Here is a 24123-nt window from a genome sequence, read left to right as displayed (position 1 = left end):
GAAACTATTAGCAAGGTGAAAAGACAGCCTTCAGAATGGGAGAAAATAATAGCAAATGAAGCAACCGACAAACAACTAATCTCAAAAATATACAAGCAACTCCTACAGCTCAACTCCAGAAAAATAAACGACCCAATCAAAAAATGGGCCAAAGAACTAAATAGACATTTCTCCAAAGAAGACATACAGATGGCTAACAAACACATGAAAAGATGCTCAACATCACTCATTATCAGAGAAATGCAAATCAAAACCACTATGAGGTACCATTTCACACCAGTCAGAATGGCTGCAATCCAAAAGTCTACAAATAATAAATGCTGGAGAGGGTGTGGAGAAAAGGGAACCCTCTTACACTGTTGGTGGGAATGCAAACTAGTACAGCCACTATGGAGAACAGTGTGGAGATTCCTTAAAAAACTGGAAATAGAACTGCCTTATGATCCAGCAATCCCACTGCTGGGCATACACACTGAGGAAACCAGAAGGGAAAGAGACACGTGTACCCCAATGTTCATCGCAGCACTGTTTATAATAGCCAGTACATGGAAGCAACCTAGATGTCCATCAGCAGATGAATGGATAAGAAAGTAGTGGTACATATACACAATGGAGTATTACTCAGCCATTAAAAAGAATATATTTGAATCAGTTCTAATGAGGTGGATGAAACTGGAGCCTATTATACAGAGTGAAGTAAGCCAGAAGGAAAAACATCAATACAGTATACTAACGCATATATATGGAATTTAGAAAGATGGTAACAATAATCCTGTGTACGAGACAGCAAAAGAGACACTGATGTATAGAACAGTCTTATGGACTCTGTGGGAGAGGGAGAGGGTGGGAAGATTTGGGAGAATGACATTGAAACATGTAAAATATCATGTAAGAAACGAGTTGCCAGTCCAGGTTCAATGCACGATACTGGATGCTTGGGGCTAGTGCACTGGGATGACCCAGAGGGATGGTATGGGGAGGGAGGAGGGAGAAGGGTTCAGGATGGGGAACACATGTATACCTGTGGCAGATTCATTTTGATATTTGGCAAAACTAATACAATTATGTAAAATTTAAAAATAAAATAAAATTTAAAAAAAAGAAAAAAAAAAGAATTAGACAAAGAACAAACAAAACCTAAAGTCAGCCAAAGGAAGCAGATAATGAAGATCAGAGGAAATACAATAGAGATTAAAAACAGTAGAAAAACAATATAACCGAGTTACTTCATTGAAAAGGTAAACAAAGTTAACAAACCTTCGGCCAGGCTCACAAGGAAGAAAAGAGAGAAGACCCAAAAAAAGGAAAGTAAGAAATGAAAGGATAAATCATAATTGATACTGCAGAAGTACAAAAAAAATTAAGAAATTACTGTGAATAATTATTTGCCAACAAATTTGATAACCTAAAAGAAATGGACAATTTTCTAGAAACATACAGCTTGCCAAAACTGAGTAAAGAAGAAATAGATAAATTTAACTGGCCAATTGCTAGAAATAAAATAGAATCTGTAATAATAATAATAAACACCCCTACAAACATAAGTCCAGGACCAGATGGCTCCACAGGTGAATTCTACCAAACATACAGAGAAAAAATTATACCAATTCTTTTCAAACTCTTCCAAAAAATTGAAGAAGAAGGAATACTCCCAAAGACATTCTATGAAGCCACCATCAGTCTGATACTAAAACCAGACAAAGATACCACCAAGAAAGAAAATTACAGGCTAACATCCTTGCAATTATTCTATTTTCTTAAAATTGTTTTGTTTTATTGAAAAGGATCCTGATTGAGACATGTTTATGAAAAAAATAAAATCTGAACTGTTTCTTTACAAATCTTAAAATTTGAGACTGGAAAAGGTCAGTTTTCATTCCAATCCCAAAGAAAGGCAATGCCAAAGAATGTTCAAACTACCGCACAATTGCACTCATTACACTAATAGCACATTACACACTATCAAAGTAATGCTCAAAATTCTCCACGCCAGGCTTCAACAATACGTGAACCGGGAACTTCCAGATGTTCAAGCTGGATTTAGGAAAGACAGAGGAACCAGAGATCAAACTGCCAACATCTACTGGATCATCAAAAAAGCAAGAGAATTCCTGAAAAACATCTACTTCTGCTTTATTGACTATGCCAAACCCTTTGACTGTGTGGATCACAACAAACTGCAGAAAACTCTTAAAGAGTTGGGAATACCAGACCACCTGACCTTCCTCCTGAGAAATCTGTATGCAGGTCAAGAGGCAACAGTTAGAACTGAACTTGGAGCAAGAGACTGGTTCCAAATCTGGAAAGGAGTATGTCAAGGCTATATATTGTCCCCCTGCTTATTATTCTATTCAGAGTACATCATGCGAAATGTCAGACTGAATGAAGCACAAGCTGGAGTCAAGATTGCCAGGAGAAATATCAATAACCTCAGATATGCAGATGACACCACCCATATGGGAGAAAGCGAAGAAGAACTAAAGAGCCTCTTGATGAAAGTGAAACAGAAGAGTGAAAAAACTGGCTTAAAACTCAACATTCTGAAAACAAAGATGATGGCATCTGGTCCTGTCACTTCATGGCAAATGGATGGGGAAACAGTGGAAACAGTGACAGACTTTATTTTCTTGGGCTCCAAAATCACTGCAGATGGTGACTGCAGCCTTGAAATTAAAAGATACTTGCTCCTTGGAAGAAAAGCTATGACCAAGCTAGATACATATTAAAAAGCAGAGATACTATTTTGCCAACAAAGGTCCATCTATTGAAACTATGGTTTATCCAGTTGTCATGTATGGATGTGAGAGTTGGACTATAAAGCTGAGCACTGAAGAATTGATGCTTTTGAACTGTGGTGCTGGAGAAGACTCTTGAGAGACCCTTGGACTGCAAGGAGATCCAACCAGTCCATCCTAAAGGATATCAGTCTTTCCAATAAATATTCAGGGTTGATTTTCTTTAGAACTGACTGGTTTAATCTCCTTACAGACCAAAGGACTCTCAAGAGTCCTCTCTAGCACCACAGTTCGAAAGCATCAATTCTTTGGCACTCAGCTTTCTTTATGGTTCAATTCTCACATTCATACATGACTACTGGAAAAACCATAACTTTCACTAAACTGACTTTTCTTGGCAAAGTGATGTCTCTGGCTTTTAATATACTGTCTATATTTGTCATAGATTTTTTTCCAAGGAGCAAGCATCTTTTAATTCTGTGGTTGCAGTCACTATCTGCGTTGATTTTGGAGACCAGGAAAATGAAATCTGACGCTGTTTCTACTTTTTCTGTATCTATTTGCCATGAAGTGATAGGACTGGATGCCATGATCTTCATGTTTGAATGTTGACTTTTGAGCCAGCATTTCCACTTTCACCTTCATCAAGAGGCTCTTTAGTTCCTCTTCATTATCTGCCATTAAAGTGGTTTAATCTGCATATCTGAGATTGTTGATACTTCTCCAGGTAATCTTGATTCCAGCCTATGAGTCCCCCAGCCCAGCATGTCATGTGATGTACTACTATGCATGTAAGTTAAATAAGCAGGATGATAATATACAGCCTTGACATACTCCTTCCCAATTTTGAACCGGTTCGTTTTTCCATGTGCAGTTTTCCATGTCCATTGTTGCTTTCTGTCCTGCATACAGGTTTCTCAGGAGTCAGGTAAGATGGTGTCTGGTATCCCTATCACTTTATTAATTTTCCACATTTTGTTGTGATCCACACAGTCAAAGGCTTTACTGCAGTCAGTGAAGCAGATCCTTTTTTTTTCCAGTGCCACCTGGGAAGCCTCAAAAATGTGTAAATAGAGCTTCTATTATTGTTGCGTTACAGTGACTAGTTTGAGCATTCTTTGGCAAGGTCTTTCTTTGGGATTGGAATGAAAACTGACCTTTTCCAGTCCTATGGCCACTGCTGAGTTTTCCAAATTTGCTGGCATATTGAGTGCAGCGCTTTCACACCATCACCTTTTAGGATTTGAAATTGATCAACTGGAATTCCATCACCTCCACTAGCTTTGTTCATAGTGATGCTTCTTCCTAAGGTCCACTTGACTTTGCATTCTAGAATGTCTGGTTGTAGGTGAGTGATCTCACACCATCGTGATTATCTGGGTCATGAAGATCTTTTTTGTATGGTTCTTCTGTGTGGGCTTCCCTGGTGGCTCAGACCGTCGTCTGCCTGCCTGCAATGCGGGAGACCCGGGCTCGATTCCTGGGTCGGGAAGATCCCCTGGAGAAGGAAATAGCAATCCACTCCATCACTCTTGCCTGGAAAATCCCATGGACGAAGGAGCCTGATAGTCTACAGTCCATGGGGTCGGAAAGAGTCGGACACGACTGAGCGACTTCACTTTACTTTCTTTGTATTCTTGCCACCTCTTCTTAATATCCTCTGCTTCTATTAGGTCCATACCATTTCTGTCCTTTATTGTGCCCATCTTTGCATGAAATGTTCCCTGCTGCTGCTGCTTCTAAGTCGCTTCAGTCATGTCCGACTCTGTGCAACCCCGTAGACGGCAGCCCACCAGGCTCCCCCATCCCTGGGATTCTCCAGGCAAGAACTGTGGAGTGTGTTGCCATTTCCTTCTCCAGTGCATGAAAGAGAAAAGTGAAAACGAAGTCGTTCAGTCATGTCTGACTCTAGGCGACCCCATGGACTGCAGCCAACCAGGCTCCTCGGTCCATGGGATTTTCCAGGCAAGAGTACTGGAGTGAGGTGCCATTGCCTTCTCCGGAAATGTTCCCTAGGTGTCTCTAATTTTCTTGAAGAGATCCCTAATCTTTCCCATTCTATTGTTTTCCTCTATTTCTTTGCATTGATCACTGAGGAAGGCTTTCTTATCTCTCCTTGCTATTGTTTGGAACTCTGCATTCACATGGGTATATCTTTCCTTTTTTCTTTTTGCCTTTTGGTTCTCTGCTTTTTTCAGCTATTTGTAAGGCCTCCTCAGACAACCATTTTGCCTTTTTGTATATCTTTTTCTTGGGGTTGGTTTTGATCACTGCCTACTGTACACTGTCATAAACTTCTATCCATAGTTTTTCAGGCACTCTATCAGATCTATTCCCTTAATCTATTTGTCACTTCCACTGTATAATCATAAGGGATTTGATTTAGGTCATATCTGAATGGTCTAGTGGTTTTCCATAGTTTCTTCCATTTCAGCCTAAATTTTACAATAAGGAGTTCATGATCTGAGCCACAGTCAGCTCCCGGTCTTGTTTTTGCTGACTGTTTATAGAGTTTCTCCATCTTTGGCTGCAAAGAATATAATCAATATGATTTTGGTGTTGACCATCTCGTGATGTCCATGTGTGGAGTCATCTTGTGTTGTTGGAAAAGGGTGCTTGCTCTTTGTTGGCAAACAGTGCGTTTTCTTGGCAAAACTGTTAGCCTTTGCCCTGCTTCATTTTGTACTCCAAGGCCAAATTTGCCTATTGTTCCAGGTATCTCTTGCCTTCCTACTTTTGCATTCCAGTCCCCTATAATGAAAAGGACATCTTTTGGGTGTAAGTTCCAGAAGGTCTTATAAGTCTTCATAGACCAGTTCAACTTCAGCTTCTTCAGCATTACTGGTTGGGGCATAGACTTGGATTACTATAATATTGAATGGTTTGCCTTGGAAACAAAGAGAGATCATTCTGCCATTTTTGAGATTGCACCTAAGTATTGCATTTTGGACTCTCTTGTTGGCTATGAGGGCTACTCCATTTCTTCTTGCTTACAGTAGTAGATATAATGGTCATCCGAGTTAAATTTGCCCATTCCAGTCCATTTTAGTTCACTGATTCCTAAAATGTTGATGTTCACTCTTTCCTTTTCCTGTTTGATCACTTTCAGTTTACCTTGATTCATGGACCTAAAAAGCAGAGGCATTACTTTGCCAACAAAGGCCCATCTAGTTAAAGCTGTGGTTTTTCTAGTAGTCATGTATGGATATGAGAGTTGGACTGTGAAGAAAGCTGAGCGCCAAAGAATTGATGCTTTTGAACTGTGGTGTTGGAGAAGACTCTTGAGAGTCCCTTGGACTGCAAGGAGATGAAACCAGTCAATCCTAAAGGAAATCAATCCTGAATATTCATTGGAAGGGCTGATGCTGAAGCTGAAACTCCCAATACTTTGGCCACCTGATGTGAAGAATGGACTCATTTGAAAAGACCCTGATGCTGGTAAAGATTGAAGGCAGGAGGAGAAGAGGATCACAGAGGATGAAATTGTTGGATGGCATCACCGACTCGATGGACATGAGTTTGAATAAGCTCTGGGATTTGGCGATGGACAGGGAAGCCTGGTGTCCTGCAGTCCATGGGGTCGCAAAGAGTTGGACGCAACTGAGCAACTGAACTGAACTGACAGTGGCTAGAGAACTGAAAGGGCCTAGAAACCTTCTCATGGAAGAAGAAATTATCCAGAACTGGGTATTTTAAATTTGAGTCTAAATGATAATGACTGAAGTTTAGTCTAAATCATCTCTAAATACTGGATGCAAAAGAGGCATAAGATCAATTTTGTCCAGGGTTCTTCTATAGATAACTCTGCAGAAATTAGAGAAATGTTAAAAAGTACATTCCTGGTCAATATTTAAGAGAAATTGTGAAAATCAAAGGAGACAGAACTGACAAGGTGATGACTCCCCTTCATCTGGCTTACTCAACTAGAGACAGTTTAGCAGGGATGTATTTTGTTTGCAAATATAGATTTTAAAAGAAATTTTAAAAAATACAGATATTATACCTTGTGTCAAACTTATTTTGAAAAGTAGATCTCTTATTTATTAGTCATGAGACTGTAGCTAACTTATTTATATCTTTTGTCATTTCGTCTACCTCATCTAGACTAGCGATAGCATCTTTCCTTCAGGGTTATATGGAAAAACCAATGTGATGATATATTGAAATTGCCCATGTTCCATAAATGCACTAAATCAGCTGCTAATAATTATTTAAAATTTTTATGGAAGGCTTCCAAAATTATTCACAGATAGATTTTAAAAAGCAAGAATATCACTTCAAGAAAATGAAACAACTTACATGTTTAAAATATAAAGGGGGACTTACCTTTGTAGTCCAGTGTTCAAGACTCCATGCTTCCAATGATGTTTATGATTTCCTTTTTCTACTTACTTTGGATTTAGTTTGCTCTTCTTTTTTTCTATTTTCTTAAGATGTAAGTTTAACTTAGTAATTTGGTACCTTTCTTTTAACATAGATATTTACAGCTGAAAAGCCATGCTCAGAGGTCAGTCAATGATGAGTTGGAGGTTGTTTTTAAACACCTTGAGTATAAGACCTCACGTTCGGTCAGGGATGAGTGCCATTTTTCAAAGACATTTGAGTGGCATTGTTTCCAACTAGAAGTTTGCTAAATATCTAAATATCTGTGTATATAATATGTATTTTTCTCTGTTTTTAAGTTTTTTTTTTATTACGGATTCTCTACTACAAATTTTCTACTATAGATTTCTCTCCATTAGGATTAGAATGTTTGTTTTCGATTTCTTGTGTTTGGGATGTGTTGAGTTTCTTGGATTTGTGGACTTACTGTTTTAACCAAATTTGAAAAAAATTCAGTCATTAATTTTTCAAATATTTTTTCTGATACTTCTCCCCTCTTCTTTGGGAATCTAAATAATATATAAAGTTGTCCAACTGAAGTTGTTAAACAGTTTACTGATGCTCTATTTATTTAAATTTTTTTTCCTTTCCTTTCATTTTATATAGATTTTATTAGAACTTCAAATTTACTAATTGTATCTTCTTTGGTATCCAATACCAGTAAATCTATTCAGTGCATTTTTCATCTCTAGAAGTTTGATTTAACTGCTCTGTTTATTTTCCAGATGTCTATTCAACATGCTTAATCTTTTGTCTAGCTTCTTGAAATAAGGAATATAGTTAGAATAAATCTTTTAGTGTCCTTGTGTATAAAGTTAAAGTATATCATTTTGTGTCATTTCTTAGTCTGTTTCTAACAACTGATTTCCCTCCTTATTAGAGACAGCAACTTTCTGCTTCTTTGCAGTCCTGATAATTTTGTTTAGATTCTACACCTTGTAAATCATCTTTTTGGTTTCTGGAAGTCTCATATTCCTATAGATCATCCTAAGCTTTGTTCTGGGATACAGTTTAGTTACTTGGAAGTAACATGATTATTTTGAAACTTGCATTAGAATTTGTTAAGCAGCACCAGGTACACCTTCATTCAGTCTGTGGCTATTTTGCCCTCTGCTGAGGCAATACTCTTCTGAGTCTTCTCTAGTTTTCTTTGGATTACAAAATTTTCCACTCTGGTTGATGGAAACACAAAATGTTCCCATCTTTGAGTTCCTGAAATTGTTCCATCTTCTCATGTTGGATTTCTTTTCCCAGTCTTGAGTAATTGCTTCATATGCATTTGCTGGTGAGTACTTGGTTAAAAATTTGATAACTCTCTGTAGATCTCCAGAGTTTGCTTTTTTGAAACATCCTCCTTCATGGTACTCTGCCTTGTGAATTCTGTTTTCTGTGGTCTCCCTGAACCCTCAGCTCTGTTTCCTCAAGAAGGGAATTCTTAGGACTCTGACTAGGTTTCTCCAAGTATTCTGTGGCATGGATACAGACAGTCTCAAGGCAGTAAACTAGGGGCAGTTATGGGGTTCATTTAATTTGCTTTCTCTCTCTCAGGAATCATTATCCTGTTATACCTAATGGCCAATGTCTGAAAATCATTGTCTCATGTATTTTGTCTAGTTTTTGAATTGTGTCAGTTGGGAGGGTTAATCTGGTCTCTTTTACTTCATGTGGTCAGTCAAAAGTCCTGAAATTCATATCTTCCCAGCAATCAGACTGATATTTTCCAAGGCAGAAAGTAGTCGATTTTGTTTTTGTACTTAGAATCTTAAAGTATTTCTTATTACTCTTTTCAGAAATAAAGCTCTGCATAATTTTTGGCCCTTTTGTGCTTAAACCTTAACTCATAAGTTTTCTTTTACTGATTATAATCTGGTCTTATTCCTCCTCTTTTCATTTCTCAAACATGCTGTAGATTTTGCATTTGTGCTTATTAGTCCATCCCCCAGAGGTGTATTTACTCCTTTCTTCACATGTGTAACCATTCTGTACCTTTAGCTTACTTATCATTTCCTTATTAGGGACTTTCCTGATAAAACTATCTGAAATAGGACCTCCAACATGTTATTCCATCATGTGATCCTGTAGCATGTCTAAAGGAGCTGTTAGTATCTTTTTATTTGTTTAATTTTTTCCATTCATTGTACTTAATAATTGTTAATTATTTATTTGTTTAATATATTTTTTCACTAGAATGTAAACTCTACTGTCTCCTTACTACATAGTAGGCATACATTGGGCACTAGTGGTAAAGAAGTCCCTGCCAATGCAGGAGACAAGACATGTGACTTCGATCCCTGAGTCAGGAAGATCCCCTGGAAGAGGGCATGGCAACCCTGGAGAATCCCAGGGACGGAAAAGTCTGGTGGGCTATGGTCCATCAGGTCACAAAGAGTTGGACACAACTGAAGCAACTTAGAAACAGCAGGCTTATATTAAATACCTGTTGAATACTGTTTATTCAGATAATAGCTTTATCCCTATTTTGGTATATAATTTTGATAAATTTTATATTTATCTCTAGGAAAAATAAATTGTTAAGGAAACTGTATTGATTTGTCTTAATATGTCTTTTATATGTTTACCATCATTTCTCTCTTCCATTTGCATAAGTAACAATTCTTCCCAACATTCGGTCCCCAATTCAAATGCCACCTGCCTGATTTATCTCAATCAAAATAATTTCTTCTCTCTATGTACTGTGGTAATAATTGGCTATAGGAAAGCCCTTTTCACTTTCTAAATTTTTTTTTTTTGCATCTTCTAGTCTATTTCATGTGAACAACAACTGTTTACTATACACTTTTCTATTGCCCGCATTTTTGCAAATTTTTTTTGTGTTTAATTTTTTATTTAGTTGATTTAAAATATTATTATATTATCATAGAAACAGTACATGTACCTTTTAAGAAAAATAAATACAACCAAAAATAAATTTTTTAAAAATCACAATTTCACTCCCTATAGATTACTACTGTAAATACCTTATTTTTTTAATTTATTTTAATTGGAGTCTAATTACAATATTGTAGTGGGTTTTGCCATACATTGACATGAATCAGCCATGGATTTACATGTGTTCCCCATGCTGAACCCCCCTCCCTGCTCCCTCCCCATCCCATCCCTCTGGGTCATCCCAGTGCACCAGCCCTGAGCACCCTGTCTCATGCATTGAACCTGGACTGGCGATCTGTTTCACATATGCTAATATACATGTTTTAATGCTATTCTCTCAGATCATCCCACTTTCGCCTTCTCCCACAGAATCCAAAAGACTGTTCCATACATCTGGGTCTCTTTTGCTGTCTCGCATATAGGGTTATCAGTACCATCTTTCTAAATTTCATATATATGTATTAGTATGTTGTATATGTTACTGTATATGTTACTGTATCGGTGTTTTTCTTTCTGACTTACTTCACTCTGTATAATAGGCTCCAGTTTCATCCACCTCATTATAATTGATTCAAATGTGTTCTTTTTAATGGCTGAGTAATATTCCATTGTGTATATGTACCACAACTTTCTTATCCATTCGTCTGCTGATGCACATCTAGGTTGCTCCCGTGTCCTGGCTATTATTAACAGTGTTGTGATGAACATTGGCTACACATGTCTCTTTCAATTCTGGCACATTTTTGCAAATGTTTAGAATGATTATTTACATTTGTAGTATGCTTTCTAACTTATGCAGTGCTTTTAAATTTATTTTCTCATTTAGAGTAACAGAATTTTCTCTGGTGTTGATAGTGTATATTATTGCATACTATAGGTTATGTCTTTTGGTATAACAGAATAACATTCAGTTCAGTTCAGTTCAGTTTGCTCAGTCGTGTCCGACTCTTTGCAACCCCATGAATCTCAGCACGCCAGGCCTCCCTGTCCATCACCAACTCCCGGAGTTTACTCAGACTCATGTCCATCGAGTCAGTGATGCCATCCAACCATCTCATCCTCTGTCATCCCCTTCTCCTCCTGCCCCCAATCCCTCCCAGCATCACGTCTTTTCCAATGAGTCAACTCTTCTCATGAGGTGGCCAAAGTACTGGAGTTTCAGCTTTAGCATCATTCCTTCCAAAGAAATCCCAGGGCTGATCTCCTTCAGAATGGACTGGTTGGATCTCCTTGCAGTCCAAGAGACTCTTCAAGAGTCTTCTCCAATACCACAGTTCAAAAGCATCAATTCTTCAGCGCTCAGCTTTCATCACAGTCCAACTCTCACATCCATGCATGACGACTATAAAAACCATAGCCTTGACTAGATGAACCTTTGTTGGCAAAGTAATGTCTCTGCTTTTGAATATGCTGTCTAGATTGGTCATAACTTTCCTTCCAAGGAGTAAGCGTCTTTTAATTTCATGGCTGCAGTGATTTCATTATTCTACCCCAAATACCAGTAAGACCCATATTGAGAAATAATGCAGGATCATGACCTGTGAGCATTCATGGACAAAACATCTCTCTCTCCTTAGTACCTTAATACTGAAATATTTTTTCTCAAATAATTCCCAAAAAATTCCCAAATAATTATCTCTCTGTCCACAATACATGACATACTCACTGCCTAGAACAGAGTAGTGCATTAATTAAAAATAAAATTGGAACTCAATCATAGTTTTAGTTGGTATCTCTAATCTCTGGGAAAAAAACCAATACTATGTAAATTTGTAGCTACTAAAGGCAACAAAATTCAGAATATCTTGATTTCCAGTTACTTTCCATGATAGTTTTGATCCTTTTATATAAATTGGACATAGTTTAGAATTATGATTTCTGCATTAGAAGGGAATTTGCAAGGTACTTAGACCTTTTTTTCTAACTCATCTTTTCTCTTGGATTTATTATCAATACTTACGTATACATTTGTATGTATATTGCTCTTCCTTGGAAACTTGAGAAAGATTTTGATAGGTTGAGGTCCTTGTTAGAAATATCTTATAGAATGTTCTAATAACAATTTTATTTGACATTTTAACACTAGGGATAATTTTCTTCCTTGCATAGTCTTCAAAATATCTTTATTTAAATGAAGCAGCATTTATGTTCAGAGTTTGTCTAGGTTATTCCATAGACATTATTATGGGATTAGTCATCTTTTGTTAATATAATGCAAGTTGAACTAAATACTAGTATTTCATGTTGAAGTACAAAATTAAGTGTAGATTATTTTTATACTCACTAAGATACTAGGATAGCATATTAAACAAATCTCCACTCAAGGCAATATCATTTATTTAAATTAAAAAAAATGTAAACATGGCCTGCTTAAATGTTAATAACTACTCAATATGTTCCGTTAGAATTTAGCTTCAGGTGTTTCTGAATGAGAATGCCCTGCTCTTTTCTTGCTAAATATGTTTTTATTTATCCTAAAGTCCAGGAAATAGAAAATTCCTTACAAGGACACCTACTGTAGTTGTAGGTGAAGATTGTGGAAGCATGGATGAGAGAAGACAGTCACACTTCATTACTGAAAATAACTCATTACAACATATTTGGAAAGAAAATAGAAAAAAGTTTTCAAATGAAGATATGAACCAGCAAACCTCCAGCCTTCTATCAGATAACTGTGACTCTTTTATTAGTGAAAATATGATCAATTTATTAAACATAGACCAACAGAAGATAAAGGAAACCTTTGACAAGTATGGTTATGATAATACACGAGATACGTATGCAGTCATTGATTCTGATAAAAACCATTTCATGGATAGCCACATTAAAAGTATTTTTACAGATCTAGAGTTGGGTTTTAGTAATTCTACTTTTAAAATATCAAGTCATTCAGAAAAGTGTCAGCCAAACAAGATTTGCCAGAAAGAGTACAAGAATAATGAAAGAAATAATTTTAGTACATCTTTTGAGAAAGATTTTTATTCAGCCAGCTCTAATGAAAAAGGTTGGTGTTATATATGAAAATGTAATTATCTGTTGGATTTTTTTTGTTTTTAGTTTTAATGAATATATGTGTGTGTATGTGTGTGTGTTTGGAGGAATCTGAAATTAAAAATAGGATGACATTATATGACATTGTGAACCAGTGCCATCCCTTCATATGTGTCATACTAAAGTTTTATTTCAATGCATACTTTTATTTTAAAGGAAAATTTGAAAATGATTACCAAGAGAAGATATACCAGGAAAAAACACAGAAATACCAAGTGAATCATATGTAAGTTTTTAGAAGAATCTGAAGAATGCCAGTTGTTGTCTAAAATAACGCACTTTGAAGGATACAAAGTGAAGTAGACATATTGCTGTCTTAGGGTGGGCAGACTGGACTCAGAAATCAATTGTCAGGGACTTCCCTGGTGGTCCAGTGGCTAAGATTCAATGCTCCCAATGCAGGAGGTCCGGATTCAATTCCTCCTCGGGGAACTAGATCCCACATACAACAACTAAGAGTTTGCTTGCTGCAACTAAAGACCTGGTGCAGCCAAATAAATATTTTTTAAAAAATCAGTTGTCAGAACCTTGATAATATCACCCTAGTTGATAATTTGGTCCTCATATTAACCAGTGCAAAAATATCTAAGTTGTAGTGTTCAGTCGCTCATTCGTGTCTCAACTCTTTGTGACCCCATGGACTGCAGCCCTCCAGGCTTCCCTGTCCGTCACCAACTCCCAGAGCTTATTCAGACTCCTGTCCATCGAGTCAGTGGTGCCATCCAACCATCTCATTCTCTGTCATCCCCTTCTCCTCCTGCCTTCGTCATCCCCTTCTCCTCCTGCCTTCAATCTTTACCAGCATCAGGGTCTTGTCTAGTGAGTCAGTTCTTCACATCATGTGGCCAAAGAATTGGAGTTTCAGCATCAGTCCTACCAATGAATATTCAGGACTGATTTCCTTTAGGATAGACTGGTTGGATCTCCTCCTGGTGTTAGTTGTGTTGGTTAACTCCTCGTAGCGTTAGTTGATTTGAAAAAACTGATGTGTTCAGCAAGTTTATTTACCCTCCATAATGTCAATTTATTAATTTATAATAAGAAATAGAAGGATGACATATATAGGAATGCTGACTGGCATGAGAAGCGTATTTTCTACATTTTGGCAGCTCTCCATGGGAAATTTGCTTGGTTAATATAGACTCAGAATTGAGGGAGTAATAGAAGTCAAAGGTTAATAGCATAAACAAGCATATCAACAATTTATAGGACTGATATTATAGATAATTAAAGAAAACGGTTCAGAATAAACAACTTTCTTGGAAATAGTTATGATTTATTTATTTATTATTTATTTTCATACTTCGTAATTGAAAATCATGAATTAGAATAGATTTTTATTTTGAGAATACTTTCTTAAGAAATATGTAAAATATCTATTAGTACAAAGAATATTAGATGCCATTTTTATGGGACTGGCACTAAATTAATTAAAAAAGAGATTCACCATTTATTTAACAAAATCAGCTTAGGTTCTTCATTGTAAAAACTTCTAAATATTCAATCTCATGAATGAGAAATAGAATGTTAAAACTTGAATTTTAAAATATACTTTATGAAGATGATTTAGAATATGGCTCCCAACCCTATATGCAGATACTTATCACTTGAGGGTGTTTTTAAAATACAAAATATCAAGTTTGGCCTACATATAGACTCCTTAAGATAGAGCTTGTGAATCCTTATGTTTAAAAACTTCCCTTATAATCTAGAGAAGGAAATGGCAACCCACTCCACTATTCTTGCCTGGAGAATCCCATTGACAGAACAGCCTAGCAGGCTACAGTCCATGCGGTCGCAAAGAGTTGGACACGACTGAGTGACTTCACTTTCCTTTATAATTCTGACCTTTAATCAACTTTGGGTGTCATAATTTAGAACAGTAATTTCAGAGGGATTAAAGCACATTCTAATACTGTCTTATTTATAACCCTTAGAGATAATATCCCTTTGGAAGAATTGCATTCTGAGCAATCATGGGACTTTGGAGTTGGTGAGGTAAAGTACAGTCTTACATTTTCTTTCCAGTTAAGTGAGTTGTATTATCATGTCATATCTTAGTATTTGAAATTAATTTTGGTTAGCTCTTTCTGAAAAATTTCTGTTTAGGGTAACCTTTATGCATTTTTTTTTTTTTTTTTTACTTTGGGAAAATTATTGCTTGGATCTAGAAATAAAATTAACAACATTTTAGAAACTGTAATGTGCCTTATTTCAAACCAATATAGATGAATTTAAAGTTCTTTCTGTAAGTCCTATAAAATTTATTCCAGGATGAAATTTCTTTACAGGTTTAAATGTGCTACAGGTGAATATAGTTATATATTTAAGAATACTGAAACTTATATAAACATTGGTTACTTAAGTCATAATACCTGCTCATTAAAAGGGTGTATGAATCATTCATTCACGAAAGAATACACGTTCTATTCAAGAGTGCATGGAACATTCTCTAGGATAGACCATATACTAAGACATGAAACCAGCCTCAATAAATGTAACAGGATAGTAATTATTAATATTCCAAACATCTTTTCATGACACAACATTACAAATTGAGAAATCACAGAAAGAATGATGAGAAAACATGATTACATTTAGACTGAAACATGTGCTTTATATAATACAGGGAGTCCAGCCTGGTGCTCTGTGATGACCTAGAGGGATGGGATGAGGGAGTGGGAGGAAAACTCTTGTGGGGGGCGGGTGGCATGGCTGATTTACATGGTTGCACTAAAGAAATTAACATAAAATTGTAAAGCAACTATCCTTCAATTAAAAATTTTTTTTAAATGTGCTACTAAAGAACCAATGAGCTGATGGTGAAATCAAAAAGAAAATAAGAAATTAGCTTGACATAAATGACAATGAAAAAATAACCTCCAGAGCTTCTACTGTAGCAGCTTGGGACCAGACCCTGCCCCTGACATGGCAGTGATGGCCACTGAGCTGAGAGGAAGTCCTGCTTCAGAGAGGAAGTCCAGGCACTAGAACCCTGAGCAGGCTCTAGTGCTTCTGTCTTTAGCACCACCCCCTTCCAAGGTGATCACTACCAGCACAACCTGAAGAAAGACATGCCTAGAATCCACATCAAATCCAGTCATCCCACCAAAGACATTGGGCACATGCAGTCTGCATACAGATGCTCCCACATAAGAAATACCCCTTCAAGACCACACTAGGCAAATATTTCACCTAAATTCATAGAGGCATAGAAAGTTAAATACAAAGGCAGAGAAACTATTCTTAATTGGAAGAGCAAGAGAAAGCCTCTGAAAAACTAATGAAACAAACAGTTTACCAGATAAATAATTCAAAACACCAGTAATAAAACTGTTAACTGAATTAGGGAAAATAATCCACCTAAACATTGGTCACTTTAACAAGGATCTAGAAAACATTAAAAAATGCAATACAAAAAGATAATTCAGTATCTGAGATTAGAAAAAACAGACTAGAAGGAATGAATAGCAGACTAAATGATGGAGAATGCATAAATGATCTGGAATTTAGTATAATGGAAATCACTAAATCAGAACAACAGAAAGACAAATGAAGAAAAATGAATGTAATCTATGAGATCTCTAGTATAACGTTAAGGGTGTCAACATTCACATCATAGGGCTGCCAGGAGAGGAGAGAGAGTAGGTTAATAAAAATGTATATGAAGATACTATGGCTGAAAAATCCCCAAAACTAAAGAAGGAAATAGATGTTCAGGGACAGGAAGCAAAGAGGGTTCCAAATAAGATGAACTCAAACAGACCCATAGTAAGACATATAATTAAAATGTCAGTTCTAAGAGGGAAATTTACAGCAATACAGGACTTCATCAAGAAGCAAGAAAAATTTCAAAAAGAAACCAAAACCTACCACCTAAAACAATGTTCAAACTACCATACAGTTGCATTCATGTCACATACTAGCAAAGTAATGCTCAAAATCCTTCAAGCTAGGCTTCAGCAGTAGGTGAACTTAGAACTTCCAGTTGTATAAGCTGCATTTAGAAAAGGCAAAGGAACCAGGGATCAAATTGCCAGCATTCGCTAGATCACAGAGAAGGCAAGGGAATTCCAGAAAAACATCTGCTTCAGTGAGTACACTAAAGCCTTTGACTGTAGTTCATAGTCAACTGTGGAAAATTCTTAAAGGGATGGGAATATCAGACCATTTAATCTGCCTCCTGGGAAACCTGTATGCAGGTCAAGAAGCAACAATTAGAGCCAGACATGGAACAACGGACTGGTTCCAAATTGGAAAGGAGTACATCAAGGCTGTATATTGTCACCCTGCTTATTTAACTATATGCAGAGTACATCACGCGAAATGCCGGGCTGGATGAAGCACAAGCTGGAATGAAAATTACCGGGGAAATACCAATAACCTCAGATATGCAGATGACACCACCCTTATGGCAGAAAGTGAAGAACTAAAGAGCCTCTTGATGAAAGTGAAAGAGGAGAGTGAAAAAGTTGGCTTAAAACTCAGCATTCAGAAAACTAAGATCATGGCACTGAACTGGACTGAAAAGTTTGTGGTGAAAAACCTGGTGCTGGTCTTATGAGGCTTCCCTTGTACATAACAAGTTGTTTTTCTCTTGCTGCTTTTAAGATTCTCTCCTTGTTTTTAACTTTTGATAAGTTAATGTCTTTATGAGTCTCTTTGGATTCATCTTTATTGGAACTGTATTGTCTTCTAGTATTTGGAAGGATGTTTCCTTTCCCATGTTAGGGAAGGTATTGGCTATTTTTTTTCAAATCATTTTTCTGCCATTTTTAATTCTTCTTTTCTTTTTTGGACTCCTGTAATGTGAATATTGGTCCACTTGATAGTGTCCCATAAGTCCTTTACTGCATTTTTGTATTTTCACTCTTTTTCATTCCTTTATCTTTTTTTGATACTCTGATTGGATAGGTTCCTTTCCCTATTTTCAGAGTTCTGATCATTTCTTCATCTTAATCTGGTCTTCTGTTGAAGCTTTCTATTGTATTTTTAGGCCCAGTTATTGTATTCTTAGGCTCTGATTTCTGTTTGGTATTTTCCTTTATTTTATGTTTCTTTGTTGAAATTCTCACTTTGTTCACATGTTGATGTCCTGACCTCAGTGATCAATTATTTCGACTGTTATTTTGTAAGGTATAAGGTAAATCAGTTACCTCCATTTCAATAAGGTGTTTTTCTAAGGTTTTATCTTTTTCTTTCATCTGGAAAATATTCTTCTGTTTCTTCATTTTCCTAACACTCTGTTGGTTTTCATGCATTAGATAAGAAGGTCGCCTCTCATAGTCTGGAAGGAGTGGCTTCATGTAAGTGATGATCACTGTGTTTCAACCTTGCCCTAGGTCTTGGTTGTCTCTCAAATCTTTGTGATTGTCCAAGCATCTTAGTTTACTTTAAGTGGCTCCTAGTTGTGGGTATGCCAGAACCTGCCAGTCAAAATATAGGTTTAGTCTGATTTGAAGCTGGACCCTCAGCCAATAGCTTATAAGGTATGTAAATATACTTCTTTCATGAGAAGACTTTGAGATGTGGATTTCTGTCTGTCCCATCTATACTGAGACCTGGTGTGATAACCAGTTGAGAGTTTTTATTTGTTTGCTACCACCCTATCGAACAAAGAAACAATTCTCAAACACCCTGTCGAACCCTGGGGAGGAAATGGCAACCCACTGCAGTATTCTTGCCTGGAAAATCTCATGGACAGAGGAGGCTAGCAGGCTATAGTCCATGGGTTCGCAAGAGTTGGACATGACTTAGTGACTACACCAACAACTAACAACCTGTTAAACCTGTGAACACTAAGCCACACAGGCCACTGGAGCCAGATATCAAGAGACGTGTCCTTTGGGCAGCAGCCTCAAAAGTCAGGGTACCAGATGTGTGCTACCAGTGTCAACTGAAAAAAAAAAAATCACATCCTGAAAGTTGAATTATGTTTTTTGTGTTTTTTTTGGATTTTTTTTTTGAGCAGGCATACTAGGGTCTTTTGCCCAGGGGACAGTCTCTCAGATAGCTCCAAGGAACTGTTCCTTCAGGCTAAGGGAGGAGCCAGAATATACAGGTGTTTTTACAAAAGCAGCAAACAGCCAGCACTAAAGGATCATTAAAGAAAAACCAGATATCTCAAGTTATTGAATATAGTACTTTTCTATGTGTGAGAAGAAGCAAGTGCTGGGCTTCTTAAAATAATTTCTTTGATATATACCTTAACTATCTAAGTCCAGTATCCTGTTTTCTCATCCTGAATCCCATCAGGGTGCACCCATAGGTGGAGGGGGCAGAGGAGGCTGTACTAGCTGATGTCTTGATGGCTGCAACATCCTTTGTTTAGTGATATGGCAGTAACATTCATTGTGACAGCTTAGAATCTGGCAGAAGGAAAGGGCAAAGGTGGCACCTGCTGAGTTCTGTAGTCTTTGAAAAGTATTTCAGTATGCCTTTAAAAGTGTGTCAAATAAGAATCCTGTCCCTGAGGCAGAAGATTTAAGATAAACAGGTAGGCCTCTTTCACAGAAAGATTTGAGGGTATGTTTCAGTCTGCTGCCTCTGTGCTGTGCTCTGAGGGGAATGACTATCTGAGACCTATTTCTCCATTTGTTACAGTGCTACAGGACCTCTGAGTATAAGATTCATTGGCTACCAGATCCAGGCAGACAAAGGATGGAAACCACAAAAGCTAGGGTACCAGCTATGTGTATAATCTCATCTCTGGGAGATACTGGTGACCTAGATCAAAGCAGAAGGAGCATGAAGATAATGCCTAGACTCTCAGGTCCCTGGAGAGAATTACAGCCTGCCCTTAGATGTGTTTAATCAGAAGCCTTCCGTTAAGGCCACATCTATGAAGATAAACTAATAGGCTTCTTTCACAGAAAGATTGAGTGTGTCAGTGGGCTGCCTATACTCTAAGCCCTAGAGAGTAGTCACATGGAGCTTGTGTAAACCCTTTGAGAACTGGATCTCATGGACACAGACTTTACTGGCTTCCAAAGCTTGATATTTAGGAGGGTCATCTCTCAGTAATCAAATATAAGGTTCAAACCATTAGCTCTTAATGAAGACACTTTCAGTTGTAGGTTTCTTCCTGATTGTGGGTTGCTGCACCTGGGGTGAGGTTTATGGTGTCTCAGAGTAATCTAAGATTGATCTCAGCCTGTTCTACCTGCCTCAATGTGAGGGTTTTTTTTTTTTTTTTTCTCATCTAGCCAATACGTTTACATTTCCTCAATTTGGCTCTTAGCTAGTTGTTTCTTTCAGATGGGTATATCTTTCCTTTTCTCCTTTGCTTTTTGCTTCTCTTCCTTCCTCAGCTACTTGTAAGGCATACTCAGACAACCATTTTGCATTTTTGCACTTCTTTTTCTTGGGGACAGACTTGATCACTGCCTCCTGTACAAAGTCATGAACCTCCATCCATATTTCTTCAGGCACTCGGTCTACCAGATCTAATCTCTTGAATCTGTCACTTCCAATGTATAATCATAAGGGATTTGATTAAGTTCATACATTAATGATATAGTGGTTTTCCTACTTCCTTCATTTAAGTCTGAATTTTGCAATAAAGGAGTCCTGATCTGAGCCACAGTCAGCTCTTGGTCTTGTTTTTGCTGACTCTATAGAGCTTCTCCATCTTTAGCAGCAAAGAATATAATCAATTGGATTTTGGTTTTCACCATCTGGTGAAGTCCATGTGTAGGGTCATCTCTTGTGTTGTTGAAAGAGGGTGTTTGCTATGACCCGTACGTTGTTTTGGCAAAACTCTGTTAGCCTTTGACGTGCTTCATTTGGTACACCAAGGCCAAACTTGCCTGTACCTCCAGGTAGCTCTTGACTTACTACTTTTTTGTTCTAGTCCCTATGATGAAAAGGACGTCTTTCTTTTGGTGTTAGTTCTAGAAGAAGAGCAAGGAGAGAGAAGAAAACCTTCCTAAGTGATCAGTGCAAAGAAATAGAGGAAAACAGTAGAATGGGAAAAATTAGAGATCTCGTCAAGAAAATTAGAGATATCAAGGGAACATTTCATGCAAAGATAGGCACAATAAAGGACAGAAATGGTATGGACCTAACATAAACAGAAGCTGTTAAGAAGAGGTGGCAAGAATACACAGAAGAACTATACAAAAATGATCTGAATGACCCAGATAACCACGATGGTTTGATCACTCACCTAGAGCTCCACATCCTGGAATGCGAAGTCAAGTGGGCCTTAGGAAGCATCACTATGAACAAAGCTAGTGAAGGTGATGAAATTCCACTTGAGCTATTTCAAATCCTAAAAGATGATGCTGTGAAAGTGCAGCACTCAGTAAGCCAACAAATTTGGAAAACTCAGCAGCGGCCATAAGACTGGAAAAGGTCAGTTTTCATTCCAGTCCCAAAGAAAGGCAATGCCAAAGAATGCTCAAACTACCACACAACTGCACTCTTCTCACACACTAGCAAAGTAATGCTCAAATTTTTCCAAGCCAGGTTTCAACAGTATGTGAACTGGGAACTTCCAGATGTTCAAGCTGGTTTTAGAAAAGGCAGAGGAACCAGAGATCAAATTGCCAACATCCACTGGATCATCGAAAAAGCAAGAGAGTTCCAGAAAAACATCTTCTTCTGCTTTATTGACTATGCCAAAGCCTTTGACTCTGTGGATTACAACAAACTGTGGAAAATTCTTCAAGAGATGGGAATACCAGACCGCCTGACCTGCTTCCTGAGAAATCTGTATGCAGGTCAAGAGGCAACAGTTAGAACCGGACATGGAACAACCAACTGTTTCCAAATTGGGAAAGGAGTACATCAGGTTGAATATTGTCACTCTTGATTATTTAACTTATATGCAGAGAACATCATGTGAAATGCTGGGCTGAATAAAGCACCAGATGAAATCAAGGTTTCCGGGAGGAATATCAGTAACCTCAGGTATGCAGATGACACCACTCTTATGGCAGACAGCGAAGAAAAGCTAAAGAGCCTCTTGATGAAAGTTAAAGAGGAAAATGAAAATGTTGGTTAAAACACAACATTCAAAAAACAAAGATCATTGCATCCAGTCCCGTCACTTCATAGCCAAAAGATGGGGTAACAATGGAAATAGTGTGAGATTTTATTTTCTTGGGCTCCAAAATCACTGCAGATGATGACTGCAGCCATGAAATTAAAAGATGTTTGCTCTTTGGATGAAAATATGCTGTCTAGATTGGTCATAGCTATACATCCAAGGAGCAAGCATCTTTTAATTTCATGGCTACAGTCACCATCTGCAGTGATTTTGGAGCCCAAGAAAATAAAATTCAGAGGCATCACTTTGCCAGGGTATGCCTGATAGCTCAGTTGGTAAAGAATCCGCCTGCAATGCAGGAGACCCTGATTTGATTCCTGGGTTGGGAAGATCCGCTGGAGAAGGGATAGGCTACCCACTCTAGTATTCTTGGGCTTCTCTTGTGGCTCAGCTAGTAAAGAATCTCTCTGCAATGTGGGATACCTGGGTTCAATCCCTAGATTAGAAAGATCCCCTGGAGAAGGGAAAGGCTACCCACTCCAGTGATCTGGCCTGGAGAATTCCATGGACTGTATAGTCCATGGGGCTGCAAAGAGTCAGACACGACTGAACGACTTTCACACATTCACTCACTTTGCCGACAAAGGTCCGTATATTCAAAGCTATGGATTTTCCAGTAGTCATGTATGTATGTGAGAGTTGGACTATAAAGAAAGCTGAGCGCCAAAGAATTTATGCTTTTGAACTGTTGTGTTGGAGAAGACTCTTGAGAGTCCCTTGGACTATATGGAGATCAAACCAATCAATCCTAAAGGAAATCAGTCCTGAATATTCATTGGAATGATGGATGCTGAAGCGGAAACTCCAATACCATGGCCACCTTATGTGAAGAACTAACTCATTGGAAAAGACCCTGATGCTGGGAAAGATTGAAGGCAGGAGGGGAAGGGGATAACAGAAGATGAGATGGTTGGATGGCATCACCAACTTGATGGACATGAGTTTGAGTAAGCTCTGGGAGTAGGTGATAGACAGGGAAGACAGGCGTGCTGCAGTCCATGGGGTCGCAAAGAGTCAAATAGAACTAAGCAACTGAACTGAAGTAGTTGTTTCTTTGGTGGGGGGTAGGAGAATGAGGGGGTGGAAGAAATTGTTCTGTATGTAGCTTAGATTCAGTGTGTCCATGGAAGGAAGTTCAGGATCCTCCTACATTGCCATCTTTAACTGCAGCCTATGAAATTTTGAAATAGTGGAGGAATACAGTTTAAATATGTTTGTTTAAAATGGGAAGTTAATCACTAGAGAAATGGAGACAGATGGAAGAATGTCAGAATGTAAAAGAGTGGGAATGTCACAGTAGAACAAGGTGGGAAAAAAGTGAAATAACACTTCTACATAAACAGTAAACATAAAATTTAAAGAATGAATCCTGCTTAGCAATTAATATATTAAATTTTATTAAAAGGCTGATTTTTCTTACCAAGATTCAAGGAATATCAAATTGAGAAGAAAAAAATCTACATATTTTTCAGGAAACATGTAGAACATAATAATACAGATTAAAAATAAAAAGACAGGAAAAGATATATATATATATATATATATACACAAAGGAAATTGTAGTAAGGCAAGGACAGTATAAATGCACTAAAATGCCCATTTGGAAAAGAGAAGAGGAGACAGAAACTTATTGATCCGTACCAATTATGAAATCCTTCTGGGCAGACATTGTGAACACTTGCTAAACTGGAGGATGGGGGAAATTCCTTGAATAATTGTGTTTTGTTTTGTTTTTCTATTTGGTCTGATCTTCTTTTTCTGTTACTCTCTATCAAAATATCTGAAGTTTGTATAGGAGTATATGCCCACTCTTGGGTCTCTGTAGCTTTTTCAGCTTGTAGGTTTCTGGTGCACATTTGCAGCTTGAATGTGTTACGAACTGAATATACAAGACTTTTTAAAATGGTTGAATAATAGGGTTAGAGAAGAGGCTGTGCTCTCTAAAGTTATTCAGGACCCTGAGCTGGTAGGGAGTCTGCTGTCTTTAACTAGTAAGCGTCCATGTTTGCACTG

General features: G+C 37.5%; 1 protein-coding gene across 1 annotated transcript in view; it reads left to right on the top strand.

Annotated features, from left to right (window-relative positions):
- Positions 1-24123, top strand: part of REDIC1 (regulator of DNA class I crossover intermediates 1) — an 83528-nt gene that overhangs the window by 41192 nt on the left and 18213 nt on the right. The window contains exons 7-9 of the mRNA XM_070789272.1: positions 12488-13011; positions 13215-13284; positions 14996-15056. Coding sequence (XP_070645373.1) covers positions 12488-13011; positions 13215-13284; positions 14996-15056 — 655 coding nt within the window. The remainder of the gene's footprint in view (positions 1-12487; positions 13012-13214; positions 13285-14995; positions 15057-24123) is intronic.

This window comes from Bos indicus, chromosome 5, assembly GCF_029378745.1.
Source record: "Bos indicus isolate NIAB-ARS_2022 breed Sahiwal x Tharparkar chromosome 5, NIAB-ARS_B.indTharparkar_mat_pri_1.0, whole genome shotgun sequence".
NCBI lineage: Eukaryota > Metazoa > Chordata > Mammalia > Artiodactyla > Bovidae > Bos > Bos indicus.
The sequence above is the reverse complement of the archived record's forward strand: the minus strand, read 5'-3'. Positions and strand labels throughout refer to the sequence as shown.